At 43.3% G+C, this 23,988-nt stretch overlaps 1 protein-coding gene across 7 annotated transcripts in view; it reads left to right on the top strand.

Annotated features, from left to right (window-relative positions):
* The window catches only part of GRAMD1B (GRAM domain containing 1B), a 141,661-nt gene that overhangs the window by 44,273 nt on the left and 73,400 nt on the right, over positions 1–23,988 (top strand). For 6 of the 7 annotated variants that reach the window (XM_055819253.1, XM_027785455.2, XM_055819249.1 and 3 more), the window contains exon 2: positions 5,677–5,754. In XM_055819253.1, coding sequence (XP_055675228.1) covers positions 5,677–5,754 — 78 coding nt within the window. Of the gene's footprint in view, positions 1–5,676; positions 5,755–22,397; positions 22,428–23,988 lie in introns of those variants that run through there. The other variant, XM_055819259.1, reaches the window with a different exon arrangement.

The following is a 23,988-nucleotide window of genomic DNA, read 5'->3' on the forward strand; positions in this document are numbered from 1 at the left end:
AGTCTTAAAGTTCAGTCTGGTTTTATTATTCTGTGTTTATGTCACCAAAGAAAGATGGGCAAAGAACACTTATCGCAAAAGTTTTCAAATGAAGACTACTTGTGCATCATGAAATTCACTGTCTAAAATTTCTGTTTTCATTATGATTCTATTAGACTTAAAATTCTGGCTTAAAATAATACAGACTTTGACAATATAAGAATACCACTTAAAAGGCACAATGTATGTAATTTCTTTGCTAGCTTGGAAGTGACCATAACTCTCACCAGATATTAGTACTTCTATACCTTTTTTTTTCTGGCGGCGGTTGTTCAGATATCCAAATTATTTTGGGATATATTAAGGCAGGTAGACTCAAGTCCTTGTGCTTGCAGCTGTAAGGATGAAAAGAACTCTTGAGTTGTTCAAATAGCCAAAAAGCTTTGTAAATTTTAACAGAAACCTTGATGCATGTTCACTGTTCTATTGATTATAACTGCATATCTATTAGTTCCCAAATCTATGTTGATGAAAATACTCGTGTATTGTGAAATCTCATAATTAGTAGCTTTTAGTTCCAAAATCTGTTGGCACAGTTGCTCAAAGCAATTGAATAATATTTGTATACCTGATTGTCAGTTGTCTGTTATTTTCCTTTTTGAAATTCTTAATACTGAACCCAAAGCCTTATGAATACAGAGGTTAATTAAGCAAAATGAATACAAAATACTCAGCTTCATAACCTTGCTTGATAGCTGTGGATAACAATAGCCTGCTGAAAGACACAGATTTTTATGAATAATTCTCCAAACTCATTAACTGATTCTATTTTCTATTTCCATAACAGCCATTTCTTTCCTGTTCCTTTGCATGCCTCATTCATGCATCACTGCTGGAAAATTTTTTCTCTGAATAAAAATATGCCAAACACATCTCTAGATATAAAAACACAGTGGATTTATCACCCACATCTAGAGGGTATAGAAATCCCAGAAGGCTCCTAGTGTGCAAACGTTGACCTGAGTGTCTGAACTTTGTGAGATCTGGACAAGTACCTATCTTCTAGTAGATGATCTGCTTTAACTTTAAAAGCCTATTCATGCATAAAATAAGAGACCTTGGTTCTGCCTTATTCAGAGACTGAAACCTCAGAACAAAATGAGACATTAAAAAATAAAAAAAGCACGAGGATAAGAATAGGACAAAATCTAGTTTATAGCTCATAAATTCCCAAGACCAAGTGAGAGAGAAGCCTTTAAATATTTAAGACAAAAAAAAAGCAAGTTTTGCACTTTTTTTAAAGTACCTGCAGTCTGTCTAGATTGACAGCTGGCAAGAATTAGAAAAGATGATTCTTTAGTGTAACTGTCTCCTGAATGTTCATCTAAGCATATGTGTGTGTACATGGGCCATGAAGTCAGTAAAAACTATTTAAGACTTGTAACAAATTACAGGTGGTAGAACAGAAAGGTAACAGAATAAGCATTCTTAGGAATGTAATTCTTCTGTAGAACTGTGGTGGTTGGGTCTTCTGATGTGATAGAAAGATGAACTGGCAATTGAGCTGATATTAAGAAAATGAGAAGTAGAACATCAAATATAAATTTGATTTTGAAGATGTTTGAGGATCTGTTTTCTTTCATACACCTGTCAAGATACACTTGTTTCTTAAATGATACAAAACTTCCACTGTATAATTGACTCTTATTTTTTCTTCAGCAAACAGAAGTCTTGCACATGGTGCAAAACTGTTGATTTTTTTTTTTTATCTCCACATTCGAACAAGATTTGGTGGTGTGTGTGATCAGAAAGCCTGTTTTTCAGTCAGTAGAAAAATGTTTCTTTTGTACTTGGCTACCTGGGTAAATTGTTTGGGAGCAGTGAGACGGAGGAGCAGTGGAAGTAGACTCTTCAAAGATTTAATGGTTAAAATTAATGCTTAACCTGCATTTAAAACTCTTAATCGGTTTTTAAAGTAGTGAGCAAGTTTATAAGTCTGAATGTTTGCATGAGAATTGAGGAAAAACCACAGGGTATAAGCCTTAAAGTAATGTCTAGCATCTTTTGAAACAAGAAAAGGGGCACACTGGGCCTGTGCACCCAAAGATTTAACCATGTCCAAATTCATGTTTATTATTGCTGAGCTTTGGAATGTCATAAGCTTGATTTGTTGATTTTCTGGGATTTTTAACCAGCTTTTGGCCTTCTCTGCAGATACAGAACTGACATGACTGTATCTAAAAGCTTTCCCCCATGTTACTCTTCAGTACAAACCATACCTTTTTTTTGACCTCCTTATATTATCTCTACTTTAGTGACTTGCTATACCATTTCAGCGGAGCGTTGTCTTCTTAAAAGCAGTTCAACTTAAAATGGACTAAAAATGTAAATACAACAATAGGCTCTGCATTTCAACTGCTGTATAGATTTTAGGGTTTTTAAAGAGCTGCACTGTTGAATATTCAGAATGTTGAAGTTATTTTCGTTGTGTGAAAAGCTCATAAACTTTTGCGAAGCTTCTGTACAAAACATTTATCATGAAACATAGCTCATGTTGAGTACTGTCAAATAGATGAGTGGGTAGAAACTAATTTCTCTCTCCTGGTCTGAGTTGCATTGCTTGTAATCTTTGTGTTCACTCGTGACAAGGGGATAAGGTGGTATGTTGCAATATTTGGATTCCTTTAAATTTTAAACCTTGATTTGGAGGCCTTTCTGAATAAGTTTAACTCTGGATGGATGAGCATGAAAAGGTCTAAGGTTCATCTTGTATAGCTGTCCAAAAGCAAACTTTCACATTGGATTACCAGCATTGCAGGTGCTATATTGTTGGACTGTGATATACTGGGAATTCTACCCTTGGTAAGCTTTGTTATATTTGATCTGAATTGACATGGCAAAGTTTTGTGGGAGGGTTTTTCTGTGAAGAAACACATGATAGGAATAGTCCCTGCCGTGCTTTCTCATATCAAAAGGGTGATAAATCCTTTGAATTAGGAGGGGAAGCATGGTTCCTTTTGTGCTCCTTCCAAACTAGTTCACTGGGCTATAATTAAGCTCAGAAGTACAGGAAAGATGTTTCTTTGCTTTTTGGAGTATATTATTCTTACCAAGCTGTTGATATATAGCTTGAAGCCAATATTGAATTCTGGTTCTCTGATTATCCTTTTTACAGTGAGGCACTTAAGAAAACAATGACTAAGTATGTGGGTATGGGAGGAGAAAATTATATCTGTCCCCTTGCTGAGAGGCTTTTGCAAAAAAAAAAAAAAAAAGTAAAACCATACACTGTGGAATGGTCGAACAAGCAAAGTATGCTCTGTGGGACTGTGTGTATGTGTCCTCACAAGACGCATGCCTATGACTTCTGCACCATGCACATACTTGGACTCTGTAGCTGAAAGTCATAAATGCTGCATGAGTTTTGTGAGTTTGTACGTCCAATATCAAAGGTGAATTTAATTTCTTTTTTTTTTTTTAGGATTTCATAAATACTGATTTTGTTCTTCTATAAGCTTTAGCCTGCTCTCCTTTCTATCTTAACAGTAAGGAACAGTTTTTTGCTTCACGTTCTGAACAGGCAGTAAAAAGTGGACAGTGCCAGGTGTGTGTGATGTCTCTCAAATGCTAAGTGGGTCCCCAAGACAGCTATTGTGTTTTTCAGAAATGTCACGTTCAATAAGATGGAGTCTTTGAAGATTTCAGAGAAGCAGCTGGTCAGAATCAAGGTGGCTGCTGAAAATAAGAATCATTGGCTTTTTTTCAGAGGAAACTGCAAATGTCTTTGGCAAAAACTCTGATCTCAGGGGGGAAGAGAAAGTCCTCCCCCTTCTCTCCTTTTTATTTTTATTTTTTTCTAAGAAGAAAAGAGGAAAATGGTCATGTTAAAGGATTGTGATGTGCTCACCTTAAAACTTATGAACAGTCTTGCAAGAAAACAAATTAATTAATACTTTGTGGGGAGGAGGACAAGAATCTGAAGGGTTCAGATCCCTGAAAAGTGAACATGGGGGCTTGTTAGAGCCATTTACTTGTACGGATTTGCTGGAGGAATGTTGTTTAGTACCAGAGCGTGTAGTTCTCATCTGTCACTGGGGTGCTTGCTGGTTCTAGTTCCTTCCCTGCCTGCTTGGCTGTGTTTTGTCATTCCTTTGAATATGAAGACAAGATTATACATAAACTTCTAAATCTTTTCAAGTATTTTCTCTGTTAGTATTCTGTGATGGTAATCTTTTTTTTTTTTTTTTTGTATGGGACTTAATTTATTCAAGTCAATACACTTGTTACTGCTTGAGGTATCCTTTCTGTAGTTAAGTTGTAAAGTGTAAGCAGGTGTAGGTAAGAATAGCTGTAATTTCTTTGTGTGAGCATTGAGTATGTCTAGAGAAGAAAAATGTCTGTTAATTTTTTTTAGAAATTAATTTAAAGAGGGAAAGACTGTATTGCTGACATGGAAACAGAAGTTAAGAGAATGCTTCTTGCATAGCAGAAGCGTGTGTTTTTTTTCCAGCAGGCAGGATCCTCCTTCTAGTGGTTAAAAAGGTCCAGGCCAGGTGAAAAAAAAACACAACCAAAACAAGCATGTAGACTTCACAGAAAAATACTATTGCAGTGTTTTAGTACTGTGGTTTTCCCCCCAAAATAGATTTCACTGGCTGAGAATTACTGCTTTTTAAAATGAAAAGATGCAATTTGATCCTTTTTGATACTGCATTTGTATTTTTGTGCCTTTGGGCAATGTGGTGTTGCAGAATTATGTACAGTGCAGTAGAAACTGTGATTGCAAGCGTGCATGTGTATACCTGAGTAGTTTTATTTGAGCAGTTTAGGTCCTACCAGTAGTGAAGCACAGCACTTTTAGTGCAGCCTGTGTGCTCAGGCAGGTGTACCCAGTGTCCCAGGTGGGACTGTGCAGTTTGTGCTAAAGCTGTGTTGCCATGACTCCGTAGCCAGTGGTACCCAGACAAAGTAGATTAAAGCGAGCCCAGGGATATCTGCTCTCTGCGCTGCAGTCTGTTACCTGCAGGCAGAATCAGACCTATCTGCTGCGCGAAGGAAAGTTATTGCAAAGAAATGAAGCTATAGGAATGAGAATCAGAAATACTAATGAGTCCCTGGAGCAGGTGGAGGCTGGTAGAAGGGACTAAGACGAACTCGTTAGAATAGATGTGCAGGAGTGAAAACGTTGCACACACACACACACACACACACACACACCCACACACCCCCCAACACCCATTTAAAGGGGGAGAGTGACATCTTGTGGGCTCAGCATGCAGCTCTCCACCAGGAGTTTGGTGTTGGCCGCTTCATCCATAGTAAGGGTTTGCTTTAACTGCTGTTTTGTTTTGCTGCCTGAAGTGGGGGGGTGTATAAACAAGCAGCAGTTAGATACTTGAATGTTAAGCTGTAAGACCTTGTTCTGGGATGGCACGATGAAACACTGTGTATAGGCAATGTGTAAGGTCACTTCTGTATTTCAGAAGGTTCTTAGGAAAATGGCATGAAGTGAGGTTGAGAGGCTTCGTACCAGTCATGCCTGTTGTAAGTCATATATGAACTTACTGTCTTCTGTTGGTCTCTCTTTGCGCCCCCAAGTACGAAGTGTTCTTCTTTTTTGGGCTTTAAACCAGAGTTTTTCATAGGGACTTCCATGAATCTGTCTAATTGCTTCTGTTTTCCCATCTCATATTGCAGCAGCCAACAGAGCAGCCAGCAAAGCAGCCACGATGATGACTCGTCCCGATTCCTGAGCCCTCATATGCGCGAGGACAGGTAAGTCTGTGGCTGAATTGGGTGACTGCTGTAAACTACTCGGTGAAATTAAATGGCCTGGGCTAGCTCAGGTCCTTGTTTATTTTCCCTGTATTTCTCAGAGTTGTGTGGCAAGAAAAGTGATTTACATTGGTCTTACACCATTCTTACAATGTCTAAAAAGATGCATTTTTCATCTATTTAAAAGTAGAGGTTGTGGAACAAATAACTCCTGAAGTAGCCTGTGCTTTCTTTCGAGACTCATTCCCCAAAACTGTAGCTGGTGTAGATAGCTTCATCAAACTTGCTGTGTATTGATGATTAGCAACTCTGATCCTTGAAAATACACAAGTGAAATTTTGTATGTGGTTCTTGTCCTCAGCAAGGATGAGCCAAGCCTTAGCTTGACCGTTGTATTTAACTTCTGATATGTTGTGATAGTCCTGAGGTATCTAGAGCCCATGTATGGCAGCTGGATGAGAACTGCCATGAAGCTCCAGAAGAAACTTAAGTTTCTTGTACTTCAGGTTGATTAATGGCTGCTTCAAATTGCAGCATTGGCACAAAAGCTGTTGAAAAATGAATTCTTGCTTGTGTGCATGATTTATTATTGTTGCTTTGCTCGGAGCCATATGATTAAGAGTTTTGCTGTGTCTTGTAGTTCATCTTTTGAGCCTTAACCTGCTTCATTTTCTTCTGCTGTGCATGAGCTATGAGCCCTGAGCTACCTCCACCTTTTTATCTTGGGCCTGCTCCTGCAGGCCTCTTTCCCTACTACCATCCTTGGATCCAGTGTTACACCTGGACTTTGGTTTCTGAAATACCCATTATTTTGTTACTGCATTGCACAGTGGAGTTATGTTGCATTTTACTCGGCTGATCTTGTGACTGAGGGTTAGAGTGAGCCCACAGCAGGGCCTATGCTGAGATTCCTTCGTGCTGCTGCGTGGTGGATTACAAGAAGCCTCTGAACGTGGTGTCCTGCGCTCTGCGTGCTTGTGTCTGGGCATGGTCCCTCAGAAGAGGGTTGTTTCAGGTCTGTTACTCAGTTATTCCACATAAGCTGTCTCTGAGGTCAGTGTTCTTTCTTACTAACTGTAGTAGGGCAAATGCTTAGTGAACTCAGATTCCCTGCTAGGATGTCAAAGGCTAATGGACTGAAAAGACTGAGTAGCAGCTGAGTAGGCATCTGAGGAACTGACTCACTTGAGAGAACATCCTGACCTGAAGAGCTAATTGATATCCCAACAGAGTTTGGCTCAGAATTAGCACTCCTCCATATGTTTCGCTTCAATTATCAATTTCTCTGGTACTGCGGAGCCTGGCATAATTGACTAGCGGGGAGTGGTGTTTGCAACCAGGAAACAAAGAATGTGGCAGCAAAGCAGATGGGTACTTAAGTCATACCTGGGCTGCTTCTGTGTAGTGCATGCTGTTGTACCATTTGATCTGGGATTTCACAGGTTAAACACTATTAGTTAATACTTGGATGGGGGATTTCTGGGTATAGCGAGAAAGGAATCATTTGGAAGTGTTGGCTGCTTCAGATGTAAACTAAACTGGAGCCTTCAGACTGGTGCTAAGAATACCTTCCTGTCCGGAAGGGACATGTTTTAGGTGCAGCACAATCAGATCTCAGACCTATTTATGCAGAGCCAGGGTGATGTTGAGCCTGCTGACCTTTCTTATTGGGGACCAGCAATGTTGCTGCTGCCAGGATTTAATTGCAAGTAACTTCTGTTTTCATGGAGGATACTGATCCGAGAATGATCCATATGAGGGATAGCAAATTGCCTTTGCTACTTCGGGTTTTTTTCCTCCTTTGCTAATGCAATTACATTAGGCTCCACTGGTGTATAGCCTTCCTGGTGGCATGGACTTAAGAAAATTAACCAGAAAATAACTCGTATGCTATTTGAGTTTTATGTAAGGTGTGAAGCTGGACATGAACTAGTGAGCAGGCTAACAAAACCACTGGGAGCTTGCTATTTACTATTCCTATTAACAAAGCTGAAGGTTTTTTCTGAGGCATCTTGAGTCTGCTGGACTTGTGAAAATTGAATGAGGAGGGTCTGTCTTACTGCTCTTATAGTGGTATTTTCGACCACTAACAAAAGGTCCTCCACCCACAGGTTGGGAATTTTCTGCTTCTGATACAAAGACCTACAGGCAGTTCTGATCACTTGGTCAATTGAATGTTGTACAGCAGCTCTTTAAAAAAAAAAAAGGGAAAACCAAAACAGAACACACACACAACCAAAAAACCCACTTAAAATGCCAAACAAAACCACAGCCACCCAGGGTTTCAGCAGTCCTGTAAGCTGTGACAAAAGCTGAGCTGAGTAGGGCAGAAGGGAAAGCAAGAAACCATGTGGCATATACTGAAAGGTGTACCTTCTGTTGGCACACTGCCTTTGTTATCACAGCAGCGTGTGCTGCACTTGGAGGATGAGAGCAGAGAGCAAATGAGGATCTGCACCAACCTCAGTACATCTGGGGAAGTGCTGAAAGAAGCTACTCTGGCCAAAAGTAAAGGGATGCTGAATTGCTAAGGTGACTCTGAGATTAAAAAAAAAATGGAGAGGAATACATAGCTGAGGATGGCTGAAATCTGGACTAGGCATAGCTGAGATCTGAACTCTACCCTGCTCTTACTGTAAAAGATGGTACTGGGGGTGCTGCTAGTGGAGTTAACTTCAGTGACAGATTTCCAAGGACCATGCTCCGACCCTCAAGTCTTTTCAGAGAAGACTGAGAATCTTGTCCTGCTGCTGGCAGATGCATTCGGTGCTCCCTAGCAATTCTTTTTCTTGAGGTGTGAGTGCTGCTGGTGGCCTGTACGTTGTCAAGTACTGCCATGGGCCAGAACCCATACCCTGAGAAGGCATCCTGCGGCACAGCAGCGAAGCAGGTCTGCCATCTGTGTGTATCTTCTCTGAGGAAAAAGCTTTCCTTCCGCAAAGTCATGTAAGTTGTTGTGTGTTTAACGTGCCTGGTTTATGCTGGGAGGGAGCCTATACAGATTTTATTTTGGGGTATTTATTTTATATTTGGGGTAACTCTGTGCTTTATAGGTATTTTTAGAGCCACAGAAGGGGGAAGTTAGTGGGACAGGCTAGAAAGTGTCACAAGTCAGTTTTGTATGAACTTAGGGCTCAGCTTCTTGTTCTCCGATTGCCTGCGTGAGTTTGGTGAGTCGTTTCATGTTCCTCTTTATGAAATACAGAGAATTTCTTTTTTGCCTTACAGGGAAATAGAGGTGGGGAGTTAAGTGACAGTTGCTCAGATGCTGAAACACCACAACTCTATAAGTACCAAGACACGCAGAACTGAGTTACTGAGTGTCCAAATAATTGTGCTCACAATAGCAGCTTGACTTAAAGTGATTCCAAAAGTAGGTACGGTTGGGGTGGAGACAGCCAGAGATTTGGGGATGATGTGTGCACGCAACAGACTCGGTAATCACTGTAACAAGACAAGGTTATGTGTGAATTGCCTTGAGCTTTCATCTAGATTAAGTCCAAGTTCATGAGCCTGCTTCTGCTTGATCCAAGGACTTGTTCTTTGTCATGACACTGATGTAGCCGTCAAATTTAGGATGCAGAGTATGTTTTAATTAAAAGTTAAGCTACTGAACTAGAGGAAAAATCAGCCCTTAGACTCGTACTCAGTCTAAGGAGGAGGCAGACTGTTGGAGAGGAGAGCATAGAAAATACAGGGGTGGAGAGTTATCTGGCTATGGAGAAATGGAGGGGTGGAAAGTGAGTGGCAGTTCAGAAGAGATATATAAAAATAGTTAACTAAAAAAATTAAATGTAAATCAAAATTTATATTAGAGATCATATCAAAATAGAGGAAATGGGGAAAAACAGTTAGGTATGTTAAGGTATTTCCAAGTTTGCGATGTCCTACATCTTGGCTGCAGCTTAATTAAGCTCTTAATCTGTGCAGTACCTCATTCTACTAGATCCAGGCCTGCAGGGCTTGGTTTTCCTTTGCATAAGCTAATAAGGGTTTCTCAAATAATGGACCAAAAATCACAAAAGAGAGCTTGCAAGGAGATTAGGGAACATCTTAAGAAATAGACAAGTTTATGAAAATCTGTTGGCTGCTTGGATTCCCAGGAAGTTGTATAAAGATCATAGAAGTCAGACTTTAGAAATGTGCCAAAACAACATCCTTGGGGTGTGTGTAAGAGGTCAGGGTAAATTCCATATTTTATTTATGTACCCAGGGCTTGCTTATGCTGCATCTTCCTAGCCTGTGTCCCTTTCCCCTTGATACAAAGAGGCTGGCGCTAACACACACACTGTGCCCCGCTCGCCTGCAAGTTAAGGCACAGCGAAGATTGCTACCTCTGCGGCTTCAGGGAGAGTGGAGGGTTTTTTTCCATTGCTTAGGGCAGCTGAAGATAGACTGGTGAGAACAGAGAGCAAAATGTGGCCATGCATGCTGGGCCTGTTCCTGGAAGGGGAGGGTAGGGGCTAACAGAGCCCAGGGACCTGTTTGTGTGTCTGCATGTGATGATTCTGCAAGGAGCAGAGTGCAGTATCTCTGTCACCTGAGCTATGCCAACCCATGCAGCGTAGTACTGGCCTCCTGCTTTATGAAGGAGAAAAGCTTACTGGACTAAAAGGGAGTGGATACTGTTTTAAAGGTGATGGCTAAGTAGAAGCCAGCTGCTGCTTTCCAGTACGAGTGTAAGATCAGGGGAGACTAGCTCACTACTCCTTCCAGCAGTGCTAGCTGTAAGGGATGCCCCAGTTTTGAGTCCTTGGTAGGAAGGGTCCTAATAGTAGTATGTCAAATAGCTGAGTAGCTTTTATCAGTCATGGATGGACGCCTCGTGTATCATCTTTAGGGAGGCTTCCAAAAGTGGTGCTAAAGACCTTGCTGTGGAGAAGACTTGGAGGCTGATGAGCTCTCAGAGGGTCCTAGAAAAGAACCTTGATGCTCTTGCAATAACTTAGGGTGAGTCTGGATTTGCATCTACCTTCAAACTCTGAGTCAGTTTGACTTAATATTAAATAGAAAGTTAAACCAGAATGGCACAAGTCTCATCTGTCACGTAGGAAAGATGGTTAATATTTAGATTTGGAGCTAGTATCCTTTTTCCCCTCACCTTCTGGTTGTTCCTGCTTCCCCAGGATAGGTTCTCTGCTGTAAAAGACAAGAGCAGCTTAAGATCAGGTCTCTTCCACTTGGAATGCCAGATTGGCTACTGTCAGTAGAGTTACTGTGAATGGAAATGTCATCTGCTCATATGCCAACATTGTTTTTTCTTTAGAAGATGGGCTGCTGTTAATTGCAGAGTATGCCTATGTTCTGCTGTCAGTGGAGGTAAGGCTGTTCTTTTTGTAGAAAGTCAGTATTGGATTTGATTCATCAAAATTGTGCTATGCTTGCAGTTTCCTCCATTCCTGTTCCCTTTCTATGTTAAGGAGACTGAGTTGAGAGCACTTAGATTTGAAGCAAGGGCCATAGTCCCTGTTGTTCCCCCCGCCATGACCGTGAGGGGTATGGAAGGACAGATCTCTCTCCTCTTTCTTACTGGGGCCAGAGATGAGGAGAAGACCTTGCAGGATTAACTGGCTTCCTTGTGCCTCTTCCTGTACTTGGTGGCGGTGGTTGCTCGGTGCATGGGAGCCTGAAGCTTTGAAGAGTTCAGACCAAACTTGAGAACAGGGTTATTTTACGTATCTGTAGTAATGTAGTTTAATACCATACCTCTGGGCATTAGCTGATTGCCACTCATGAGACAGTTTCATTGACATCGTGGATAGGTTTTGTTCAGACAATAAGTAAAACAGATTGTGTGAATTCCTAACATCACTAAAAAGAAGTAATTCTTAGAATTTGGCCCTTTCTTTCAAGCTGTCATGGCAAAATGATATCTGTCTATTTCCCTTCTAAAAAGTTAGCTCTGAGACAGAGCTTGTGGTGGGAGAACCCCCGTACAGATCAGTAACGTAACTTCACAAGAAAAGGCATGACTTTAACACTGGATGGTAAGAGCAGGACAAACCAAGATGTGGATCTTGCTTCTCCATTGCCTGATCAGTTCTGTCTCTGCTGGGCTAGTGTTAGTTAAGACTAGATAAACCCCAATGTGCCTTTCAGATCACTGAATGCAGAGGAGGTCTGACAGACCTCACATGGCTGCGTCACTAGCTCGTGATGCTCGAGAACATGAGGAGGAGGTGAGGAGGCGTTTTAATGTCCCTCTTTCTCCTTATCTGAGACACTGGGCAGACTCCTTACCCTTCCTTCCTGTTCCCAAGAGCAGAAGTTTGTTGTGTAACTCCACTTCACTTGCAGACCTTAAGTAATGGTCACCCCATCAGCTCTGTATCCTCCGGGAGCACTGTGATTCTCAGAATAATACAGCAGCACAGCTATCTTGAAGCATGTGGAGAAGCGGCAGAGGAGGGGGTAGGAGGCTGGGATGCATTATAATTAACCAACCCCTTTCATAGGTCTCCAGTTCTGTATGTAAGCCTCCTTGGCCCTTGCTAGCAGGCTTTTTTGTGCAGTATGCTGTCAGCTGCTGAGCAGTTTGCTTGGTGTCACCTTGCAACAAAACGTTCACTGTGCCTCGGAGCCTTCCCGGAGTTGCTAACAGCAGGTCTGAGGGAGTGAGGCTACCAACTGGATGCTGAAGAGCATGCTGTTACCTATAGTTTGGCGTGAGCTAATCAAAGATATATCCCTGTGTTCCTTGGACAGGGTCTCCTGGTGTAACTAACCTGCTTAGAAGTACCCAGGTTTGGCTAACTCATATCCCCCAAGGAGCGCTGCAGTCACGCAGTGGCTGTGGTGCAGAATGTATCACACTTCCAACTTTGTTTGTCTGCTCGCATGTTCTACCCAAGGCTTTTTTCAAGTAGTCATTGCTGTGAGATGCCAACTGGCTGTTGAGAGCGAGCCTGGTTGTTCAGAAGACTAATTTAGATTTGTTCTGCTTACACCTCCTTCCGCTTCGTACCAAATGTGGAGAAGGAGGAGGGCATTCTGAGAGGGAACGTATTGGCATTAAGCCTGTTTTAGGGCCTCTTGAGATTGTCTGAAAGCTGTCCAGTTGTTGACCCAAATAACGGGGAAGATCAATAAAGACAGACAACGCCATTGTGGTCTTCTGTTGCAGCACTAAAACTTCAGTCCTGCGATGAAATTAGCCGTTGGAGAGTCTGAGAACTTAACTGATCTCAGCCTCTCACAGCCAGAGCTAGGAGGTTTCAAAGATGCAGAGAAGTGAGGGTTTTTCTAGGGAGCCTGATGCTTATTTCTGTTAGTGTGTAGCCAGGTTTATGCAGTGATGCAGGGATTGACTGCTGTAGAACCTGTATTGCGGACTTGTACTTAAAAGCTCTAGGCCAGCGTTTCCCAAGGTGTAGAACGTATCCTTTTTGATGAGGATGCCAACATAAGCTGGGGTGTGGCCTGAGAAACAGCTAGGGACTGTAACTGTCCTTCCTATTTTATTGCATGTGCTCCAAACTTGAAGGATCTAGGAATTTTAACTGTACCCAGTGATCTCTTCTTGACAGCACTTGTAGAAACAAACTGATGCTAGAAATCAGTGCAACGTTTCCTCAAAAAGGGCACTGTGTAGGCAATACCTCTTTGTCTTCCTGTCAGAGAAATCTACCTTTCTTCATGCTTGGGAACATTTTAACTGAGGTATCATCAGAAACCAAGATGTACCTATGAGTCACATCGTGAATGCACCTGGTGCTCCCACTGCGAAGAAAAGCTCTAAAAGTACATTGTTCCTTGTTTCCATCTTATGTGGTATGACTGATTAATACAGTGCACTAATCCATAGGTGGTGTTAAAATAAAACACGATTGGATGGCGTACAGCTCTTCAGGTTCCTTTCTAACCCCTTTTCCTTGGGGGGGTGGGGGGGGGTGGGGTGTGTGTTTAGGGAGACAGCTGGGCAAACATCAAATGTATATCTCAAATATTCTGGAGTTCTGTGTTATTTTCAGTCTTCAGCCAGGTCTCTTCTGTGCCCCCTGCCCAGGCAAAATACCTGCAAATCTACTTTGTCATGTTACTGAAATCTGTTTGTAATATTTGTATACAGCAGTGCCTGGGATTCCTGGTCATAGTCTGGGACCCGGTGTGCTATTTATGTGGAAGCCAAAGAAGATCTTAGATGCAACTGTATATTTAAGCCAACAGTCAGTTGATAGAGAAGACATACAGTACGGGAGAATGCAGATAACAGAACTTGTCCTTTAGCTGCTTCGTGGAGCTTTGGAGCCAAAAAGCCAGTTTGAAGAAGACATTTGGCTCTCCAGAATATGTAGAGGAATGAAGGCAGTGGGCTGATGAGCATTGATAACATGCAGCTGTGGCCTTGCCTCAGAGGCAGCGGGCTGATTGACATGGACGATGTGCAGGTGTAGCTTGTTCCTGCTAAATGGTTAAATAGCCCTGAGGATGGGGGGGGTGTGTGTGTGTGTGGGGTGTTTGATGGAGGAGGAGCAGTGTGGTCTGACCTCTGGAGGAAGGAGATGCAGCACAGACAGTAGAATCTGACCAACAGTAAAGCCTTGTTGCAGCCTGCTAGTTTGCTTGTGCTGCAACAAGAATACTGCCTGGGAGGTGGAAGCGAGGCCTGTGTATCTATTTAATAATCAACAATAAAAGGCTAAAATGTGATGCCAGACATCCAAGCTGAGGAGGGGACCAGGCGGTGTCTCAGCTGGTGCTACTGTTGACTATTCAAGTTGGCGGACTGAGTCGCTGGTCATGGTGTCTGTAAGGAGTACCTGGTGTCTCTTGCCACCCTTAGTGCTGGGGTTTAATTTCAAGCAGCAGAGTGAGAAAGATGTCTCGAGGCAGTAGCCACATAAGTTGCTACAGCTCTAATCTTAAATTGCTACAGCTCTAATCTGCCTTGATTGTTAATAAGAGCTCAAAACTTTCAAGCTCTACCTAACAATCCTGGAGATGAGATGGAGTAAGATCTAATTTATAGTGACTTATTTGATAATGCAGCAGGCATAGAAAAGGTAAGTGCTCAAGTGACTAGGTGGGGAGAAGTATTGCAGGGATAAGTAAGTTAAAACCCGCTTGTTGAGTCGATAAACTGACAGACAGGACTGGCATATGTTGAAGGGCAGAAACTGAAGGCTTATATTTTATAGGTTTTTTTTTTTTTTAGTTCTCCCACCTCAATTTTCTGAGAGTCTGGGACCATACTATATCTAAATCGGAGCTGGCATCGCTGTTCACAGCCCTGGCTTCCTAGCTGATTGCTTAGGGAAGCTGAATGCACAGAGGGAGACTGATCGTTCTGCCTAAGCTTCAGACTGCAGCTGGAGGAGAAAGTGCTGCTGACCCGTGCTGCTGCCTCAGCTTCCCCTGAGACTGTGGCAGGTTATATGAGTGGTGGAAGGGGAGCTGGGAATAGCTTTTTTTTCAGCTTGGAATGCATGTGCTGCTGCCCTCACAGAGACCTTTACAGGCCCTTGTTTACAGTGCAGTCATCAGCTGTTTCTGAAACCCAGCTGCTCAGTGCGGGATATTTCTTCTTGCTTTTCTGCAGGGACAGAAAAATTTCCCCAAAATCTTAAGGGCACTTGTCTGAATTGGGAATTCAAATTATTTTGGATTTGCTTGCTGAAACATCCTCCTACTCTTATAAAAGATAACTACTATCTGTTGTACAGGGTGCTCTCAATGTGAGTCGCTGAACAAATCAGCTTTTCCTGAACTTTAGAGTCAGCGCATAAACACTGTATCGTGGTCTCTTCCATACTTTTAGTGTTATTTCTTTGGCATATGCAAGTATTTGTAATGGTTACCTTGGAAAATACGTGCATCTTTACAGTTTTTAGTTGTCTGTCTACATGGGGTAAGACCAAGCATTCAAAATGAGTTGCAATACAAAATTAAGAGGTAGAAACAACACTGGGTGGGGAGGGGGGAATTATGTGGTGATGGTAAGTACATACTTAATTCTTGTTGCATTCTATGACCATAAGAAATAAGACTCTTCGGAAATGCGGAGCACAAAGTGTAGGTACTTAATGTATGAGGTAGTTAAATGTTACAAAGACATTTTGGTTTTTACAAAAAAAAAAATTTTTACAAAAAAGTTTAAAAAAAAAAATTTACAAAAAAACCTACATTTGTAACACAAAAAGTTACAAAGACCATGCTGTAACTTTATATTTTACCAGCCTCTTTTTACATACCTTCTGTCCACCCTGAGGTTCTAACTCCACTGAGCAAAGCATTGGACACAGTAAGAGAAGCTCATCTGTGTGTCTCTGGGAGGAAGTGTTAATTGGTGCTGGTTTGTTGGTGGGAGAAGGCTGGGGGTGGGGGCAGCACCTTAATCATCAAGCAGAAAGCGTACAGGGTCCTGCGGTGACCTGATAGCTCAGACTGGGCTGTTCAGGCTGCTCCATTTACCGGTGGATCAGAGTCCTAGCGGAAAAGGCAAAGAGCAGAAAAAGTACTTGCAAAGGGTCAGCTGAGCTTGGAACATTCTTTTGTGGACTTTACCTCTGCAAGCCACGCTCTGGCTTTCTTCTGAGCTAGACACTCATGCTTCTCATGAAGAAGAAAACTGGTAGTGATGTTGATGCTCAAACCAGTTTTTCTCCCCCTGTTTCCAGAGACTTGGGAAAAGCTAACACGCTTCCACCTGGTACTGGGCAGCCTAGTGCAAGAAAAATGGCAGTTGGTTAATTCTGGCCTTGAATTTCATTCCGGTAATTATTAACCTCAAATTCTTTTTGTTTTTAATAGATAACTCTTATTTCTCTTGGGTTTTTGCATCTTATTCCATAGTAGCAGCACATCAGGCAGAAACTTAAAAGGCAGCTGTGCCTTTAAAACTGAATTGTCTGTGGTGGAAGAAATCTGAGAGCAGAGGAAGGAGACCAGTGCCTCTTGCGCAGATCAAGCTCTTTTGAGATCTCTCCATAGCGCTCTGCCTTCTCATCAGCCTAGTCACTGCTCCCTACCTCTGGGGCCAAACTGCAGTGACTACAACAATAGCAATAAAAGCCATCCTAGAACTGTCTCAATGGTGGCATTACATCTTTCCACTGTGGATTCTGAGGTCACCGCTCTGTGCTGCTTTTTCCCCAAAACTACTGTGCGTGTGTGACCAAGCTGGGATTCCCTCCTCTTTCAGTTCAACAGTGTTTGCTCCCTTGCTGCTGAAGTGACGCTTCCTCAGATTGCTGGGGAGCACATTGGCACTTGGACAGGCTTCCCCATTTCTGCAGATGACTGTAACCGTGTGAGTGCTCACTGACCTCTGCGTTTCTTCTTTTCCTTCTCCTCTTTCCTTGTTCTTCCCATCAGTTTCTTTCTTGGTCTTTGCAGAGTATTTGTTGTGCATTTCACTGATGGCAGCATGTGTCTCCCCACCCGCACCATGCATCCTGACAAGGTCAGGCATTGCAATGGTACTAGATAAGGTCTGTCCCTGAGCCCCTCTGCTTTTTTTTTTTTCTGTTCTCTTGCAAGTTCGATCTAAGACTTCAGCCTTATCTGCTGCTTGTTTTCCCTTCCTGCATAAGTACCCTGGCACAAACCTTTGGTTGTAGTATGCTCTGTTGTGTGTTCTCTCTCCCAACCCCCTTCTTGTTTAAATGGCAGACTATATGTAATACAGGCCTGCTTGAGGCATAAGGGTCTAACTAAGTTTCCAGCGCTGTAAGATTTCATTACTTCTCTACTCTGGAGAAGAATCTTTGCTTCAGGCTCAGACATGTAAGTGCTCAGACTTCTTTTTGCGAGCTTGAGCAGGCTGTTGCTTTGTGCAGCGCCTGCCATGTATCAGACCCCTCAGGAATCTTTATTCTGGGTTCCCCAATGAAGTGTAACTCTGGTATGTGACAGTGTGGGAGAAACAGGCATTCTCTGTGTATTGTATTCCTATATGCAGGCTGCCATCCTTTGCTTTACCCTGTTGGTGATGCCACTGCTACTGGAAGACCCCTTGAACATGCAAGAGGTAGTGAGTGACTCAGACTGTGGGAGGCTTTCACTGCTGATGCGAAATGCTTCTCTGCGAACTGGAAGCTTGTGTTTAAGAAGTGGGTCTTGAGCCTCTGCTTTAGCTGCTTTCTTCTGTCTCAGGTTTCAGAAATGAAGGATCCAGGGCCTTTCTCTTCCTCTCATGAATTTGCAGTCATTCCTCTAAGGTTTTTATTCTTTAAGCCAAAATATTGTGCTGTATGTTCTTGCTACAAGGTTTTGGCCTGTTTATCTAAAACACGCGAGACTAGGTTTTTGCTTGGGATAGGATGTTGCATTATACACCCCATGGGTCCAGATGTGTACACGGGCTTTGTTTCTCTGGTGTGCTACCTACATGTGTGTACAGATTATCCTGAGGCAGTGCCAGCCCAAAGAATGAAAGCTATTGGACTCCATATAAAGAATCAGCTTGATACACTTAAAAGGCTCCTAATTTACAAAGGATCCTAAGTGTCTTGGCTGTTAGGCACTTTGAAGTACTCTGATTTTGAGAGACCAGATGTTCAGCATTATCCCGAGTGAAAATCTTGTTCTGTTAAGGTGTTGGGCTATGGTGTGATGTGACTTATTTCATGCCATCAGTTATTTTAGAATATCTTGACCTAAATGAAAAGGGAGATGATCGGGCCATAATATTTCAGCTCAAGGTAATAAAGTCTTACTGCCTTTTTGCTGGTGGCTGCCAGCTATTTACGAAGGAAGGTAAAAATTAGAAGATGGCTTTTCATTTCCTGATGATTTCAAACCAAGGAGGAATTTGTCTATGAAGCATGCCATGAGTCATGAAGTTTTCTGTTAGCTTGCCCCTTTTCAGAGTGAATGATGAGTCTCTCTTTTTTTTTTTTTTTTTTTTTTTTTTTTTTTTTTTCTTTGGGGGGGGAGTGAGATGATTGCACCATCTCTAGCAAATGGAAGGTTAAAAGTTCAAACATGCAAGACAATGAGAGCAAAAAGAGCCAAAAGACTGTGAAAGCAGCAGCCTTCTTCTGTTATAATACTTTTCAAGAAAGAAGCAGTAACAATCTGAATCATCCCAGTTTCTCCACCTTCCTGACACTGACCCTCTTTCTCCTTACACAATAGTATTCTTGCTCCCCAGAGCCTCTAATAGGGCATTATTTTTCTTCACCTTTTGACGGAGAGGAGCTTCTCTCCTTTCTCTTCTTCCAGGCTGCTTGGAGATACTGCTTCTCTGCTGTGATGCTGGTCTATTTTGTTCTCCCAAGACCCCAAGTTCTAACTTGCATGCTGTGACAAGCACTGCATTCACATAGCTTAGAAAGAAATGGGTTACTACAAGCACTTCGTTCTGTACAGTGTGACTACAGCTCCCATGATGCCAAGATTCTGAAATGCATTTTTTTTTTCTGGAAATGAAGTCTCATGTGACTTCCCAGCTGCTGCAGCAAAGAGGGAGTCCCTCCTGACTGGTTTGGTTTCTTTTTTTGGTGTGTGTGGTTTTGGTTTTGGTTTTTTGGTTTTTTTTTTTTTTCCTGGGGAAATGGAGGTGTGCCCTAGCTTGCAGGTGGTGTGATTTCATATGATTTTCTCTGACAGGAGAGGCTGTAGAGCTCCAGAACATTGCTGACTTCAGAAAGGATTCAGGAGTTTGTCCATCTGGCACACCTTCCTGGCCATCTGTACATGAAGGTCCATAACAGTTGAACTATCTCTTCCTTACTTGCTGGCATTATTTGTAGCAGTTCTTTCTCTCTCGCCATGAAGTTCCCCGAGTTGCTTCCAGTTTTCACTCCCACTAGTTCAGTTACTAATAAGTTTTGCTTTGCACGTATGTTTCACAGAGGCACAGGGATTGGTTTTTTTGCTTGTGGGTTTTTTGTTTTTTTTTTTTTTACTGCTTGCCCGACGCCTGTAGGCTTTTTGTTCTTGTCATATGGGAGAATCAAACAGCTGAAGTGGTGCCTCGCAGGTAGCATGTTGCGTTTTGTGCCTGCAGGTCATGTACCTTTTCTAGTTAACTAATCTGTCTGAGCCTTCTGAGCACCCTGTTCCCACTGCATGGGTACTTGAGTAAGTAAATTTTTCAGTTATCATGAATCTTTCAGAGGTGAGTCTGCTCTGGTTAGTGTGAAGCTAGAACTGTAATGTTCTAGTAAAGCCACAACAATGTATCTAGACGGAGGACACCCCAACGGCTGTGAGTTGTGACAGTGTGTGACTATTTGAAGGGGCAGTGACATTTTTGGGTAGTGCTTTTAACAAGCAATGCTTTCTAGTTTGTAAGGTATCTTTTTGGAGGCAATGACAAGCTCAAACCCTGACCTAATGTGACTATTGCTGTAGCTATTTATAGAATTTCAAACTCCAAGCCAGACCTCAAGTATGTCACAGTGGGTTGTTCCCTTCGGAAAAGTGGACTTCCTCAGGAGATGTTTCCTGTTTGCTCCTAAGTTCATGAGCTATTGCACCCTGCTGGAACTACAGATAGCCTCTGCTGTGAAGAGACTGCAACATGGAAATTCAACTTTTTCTGAATTGCAAAGTCAGGCTTTACTGGTTTTTCAGCTTAAGATTTGCTGAAAATCTGTCATGAAGCTGTTGGGGCTTCCACCACCACCACCACCCCCTGCTATGAATACTTGTAGGAAAATGCTACACAAGTAGGCTGTGTTAAGGGAATTTGGTGGCTCCATAAAAGAGGAGTTGGCAGGTAGATTGTCCACAGTGTGTACATTTGCTCTTTATCCATCTCTGTCTGCACTGAATATCTTACAGTTTCTTTCTGGACTACCGAAATCAACGTTATAGTGTAGGAGGTATTTGGAAATCCATCTAGTGTGCAACAAGGATGACAACCCTCATCCTAGTAAGTGTAACTAACTCGGGGGGTATGATAGTCTTCTTGTGTGGCATAGGATCAGGTATGTGGAAGCTCCGTTATATCCACAGCAGTGCTTGGGATGGAGACTGAAAAAGGTGTGCTTATAAGATGGGTTTTATGTCCCTGATGAGCATGAGGCTGGTATATTTGAATATACTAAATAAAAAGTTAAGTGTGTCAGCCTTGATTTGTGTAAGCAGGTGGCTGCATGAATGCATCACAACAGAAACACATACCTGAAACATACATCTCCTGTATGCCAGGACGGGACTGGGTGGGAGTGTTCTCTGTGATGGTCCTTTTTAGAGGTGGGTTGAGTGCCAAGTACTGTTGTTTGTCTCTGGATCGCTGGGCCCCCTTTACTGTTTACACTGCACATCTGCACAACAGTGACATCTGCATTATGTATTCCAGTGCACATTGATGGCAGGACTGCAAAACAGTCAGTATATTAAAACCCACAGGGTCTGCTCTGTGTGTGGGGGGGGTGTATACCTGTGCACAAGGTGTAGTGGTTTGGTTTTGCAGAGACTACGTAGCTGCCTTTCAATGTATGTGAACTATTCAGTGTATTGTAAATGATTTGCCAGCGCCCCTGGTCTTTGTGTACTATGCTGTGGTGCCTGCTGTGTGCCTGAGCGCAGCCTGCTGCACTGTTGTATGAATAAGCACTTTCAAGCAGTGATGTTTCCAGCCCTCAGAGGCTCTTAATTTGACTGAGCTCTGCGGTGTTTTTCCTCCCTCCCTCCCTCCCTCCCAGCCAGGATTGCTCCACTCAGCCTGGTTTGCCGGTGCCAGGGCGCTCCGAGGAGTTGCGTACAGCGGTTCCTGGGCTGGCTAATAGGCTCCAGACTGATTTAGTGTAGTAAAGTAGGCCAGGAGGAGCCTGCAGGACCGGGGAGGGAGAAGCTGGGTGATGAATGGGGCGGCATGAAGTCACCGTGCGCCACCAATCAGGGCTGGCCCCAGCCAGGAGGCCGCCGCTACCGATGGCTTTTGATGCTGGGACAGATTTTGCCTTAGATGATGATTTGGTATTTTCAGTCTGAGCTGAGAGGCAGCACCAAAGAGTTCCTAGTTTAGGCCCAATCATTTCTGAGGGTTACTCTGAGGTGAGTGTGCTCAGTAGGGTGCAGATGACTAGCCTCCACCTTGCATTTTTCTCTGCACGTGTAAATCTTTTTAAACGGTCTGTCTCTGGTATGCTTATTTTGCACCATTGCTTCCCTACCCATGTGGCTGACCCCTTTCACTTTCCTTTTAGAAGCTGCCTCTTCTTCCCCTACTTCCATCCTCCTCTTGTCTGATCATCCCTCCTGTACCTGTGCACTGCCCAGAACCCACTTGATTTCTTTCTTTTCCCTGATTCCTGACGTACCTGTCTGGGGGGTTGGTTGTGTCACTCTCCCTTTCCATAAAGCAAGAGGGAGAAAGAGCAGCATGTCCAGAAGATGGGTTGCTTGCTTGCTCCTACAGACTTCAGCAGGAAGCTGGGCAGAGGGTCCTCTCTGTTACTCAGCATCTTACTAGACTTTTGGGTGGTGGCAGGGGGGAGAAGTGTGTAGGGGGTGGCAATGACTTGGGTCCTGTGCCAGATTCCAGCTGGGACAACCTGCTTGAGATGCTTTATCTGCCTGTCTCTGGGGTCAGGAGGGAAAGCTCGGGACTAGCTCCTAAGTGATGACTTTATTGTTCTCAGCCTCCTGTCAAGTTGTTTCTCTTCTTCTTCATCCTCTTTTGACTTTCCCTTTCTCTTTCCTCCCTTCTCCTTCAACACTCTTGTTTACTAATAGGCCAAGCAGAAAACATGGAGACGTCTGATATGGCGACAGCAAAGGTAGGATGGAAATGCTGCCGGCCTCACTGTGCGTAAGTGGTTTCGCTTGGCAACTTCTTATTTTGTCTGTCAACCTTTTTACTTTCTCCTGATGCTGGGAGTGGTACTAGTACTGGGGTTGATGGTGGGATTTAGGTTGCGGGAGGAACTTATGTCATGGCCACAGTCTCTGTGTTGCTTTTTTGGGAAGGTTTGGGAAAACCTTGGACTGTTGATGCTCTAGGGAAGGTCGGGGGTGGGTGGGCGAGGGAAGGGGGACTGCATTGCTCTCGGTGGCGGTTTGGAGGTGCGGGGGGGGGGGGGGGGGGGGGGGGGGAGCCGGGGTGCTGGCAGGAGCCGGCTTTGGTGCTGTATGACTGACGGTAGAGGGTGCTTTAGGGGCAGGCTTCCCGCTCCTGGGCAATGTTGTGCGAGGAGAAATGCCTTTTGGCAGCTTCGTTTCTTTTTTTTTTTTTTTGGAAAGGATCTCGGGGGAGTGCCGAGTGAGAAAATAATTCAAGCTTAGAGATGCATCCGCCCTTTTCTGCGAGGTTTCTCTGTTGCCTGTGCTGCTGCTTGCTTTTACCGGGTTGTAGGCTCTGCTTTCCTGGGGGCTGGCGGGCTGGAAATCTGTGGGAATGGAACTGTAGATGGATCCAGATAGACTCGTGCGGTAGCAATGGCTTCAGCATGGTTTGGTGGGACCTGGGAGGCCCGAGACTCCCTCACCATTGAATGGTTGTATCTCCTGGCAGGGACCACTGATCACGTCTTCATAGCAAACTGTTTGTGTTCTAGCACGAGCCTGCCACCAGTGTGACTTCCCTTGGCATCAGAACCCTCGTAAAGTGCAGGCGATGTGTCTGCAAAGTGTATCTTGTGCTTTTACCTCAGCAGGGTCTGAAATTAAGCATGGTTGAAAAGAGCCATGGCTTGCAAAGAGTGGGATATAGCATTAGTAGTTATAAAACTCCAGCTTTTGAGCTTGCACTGAACTGGATGCTCTAGCATGGCAATATGGCACGCTGCGTTCCAGGAGGTAACTGTTCTACCTGGGGGTAGGAGTCTGTGATTTAAAAAAAACCCAGCCCCTGTGGTGCTAACAGATTATTCTTACATATCTGCTAGAATTCAAGTGGAGTGTGAGTTTTTCCTTCTCACAGTTGTTTCTGCTAAACACTGTATACTTTCCAGTTCCACTTCCCAGAAGCCTGGGTGAATGGTGGTGAACAGCTGCCCTGTTTTGCCCTGGAACTGGGTTGCATGTCAGTGCAGGTTTTGAGAATGTAGTGTAGGTCAATAAATTGTATGAATTACTTCTGGCTAAATGTTGCTCTATAAAGAGGAAATCATCCTCACTACCGGGTTTGCTCAAGTTTCAACTGCTTGTCACTGCAAACCCGCTTAACAGCTGTAGCGCTTGAAAAAAAAAAAATCACCACTGGGAATGCTGAAGGGCCACTGGCATTGGAGTCAACTGTAAATGACACTATTTCAGTTATAGCTGTTGTGGCATTTTGGTGGACTCTAGCTTTTCTGTGTTGAAAAACACATTTTCAAAAACAAAACCAAGAAAATCACC

Source organism: Falco peregrinus, chromosome 15 (genome assembly GCF_023634155.1).
Source record: "Falco peregrinus isolate bFalPer1 chromosome 15, bFalPer1.pri, whole genome shotgun sequence".
NCBI classification, from domain to species: Eukaryota; Metazoa; Chordata; class Aves; order Falconiformes; family Falconidae; genus Falco; species Falco peregrinus.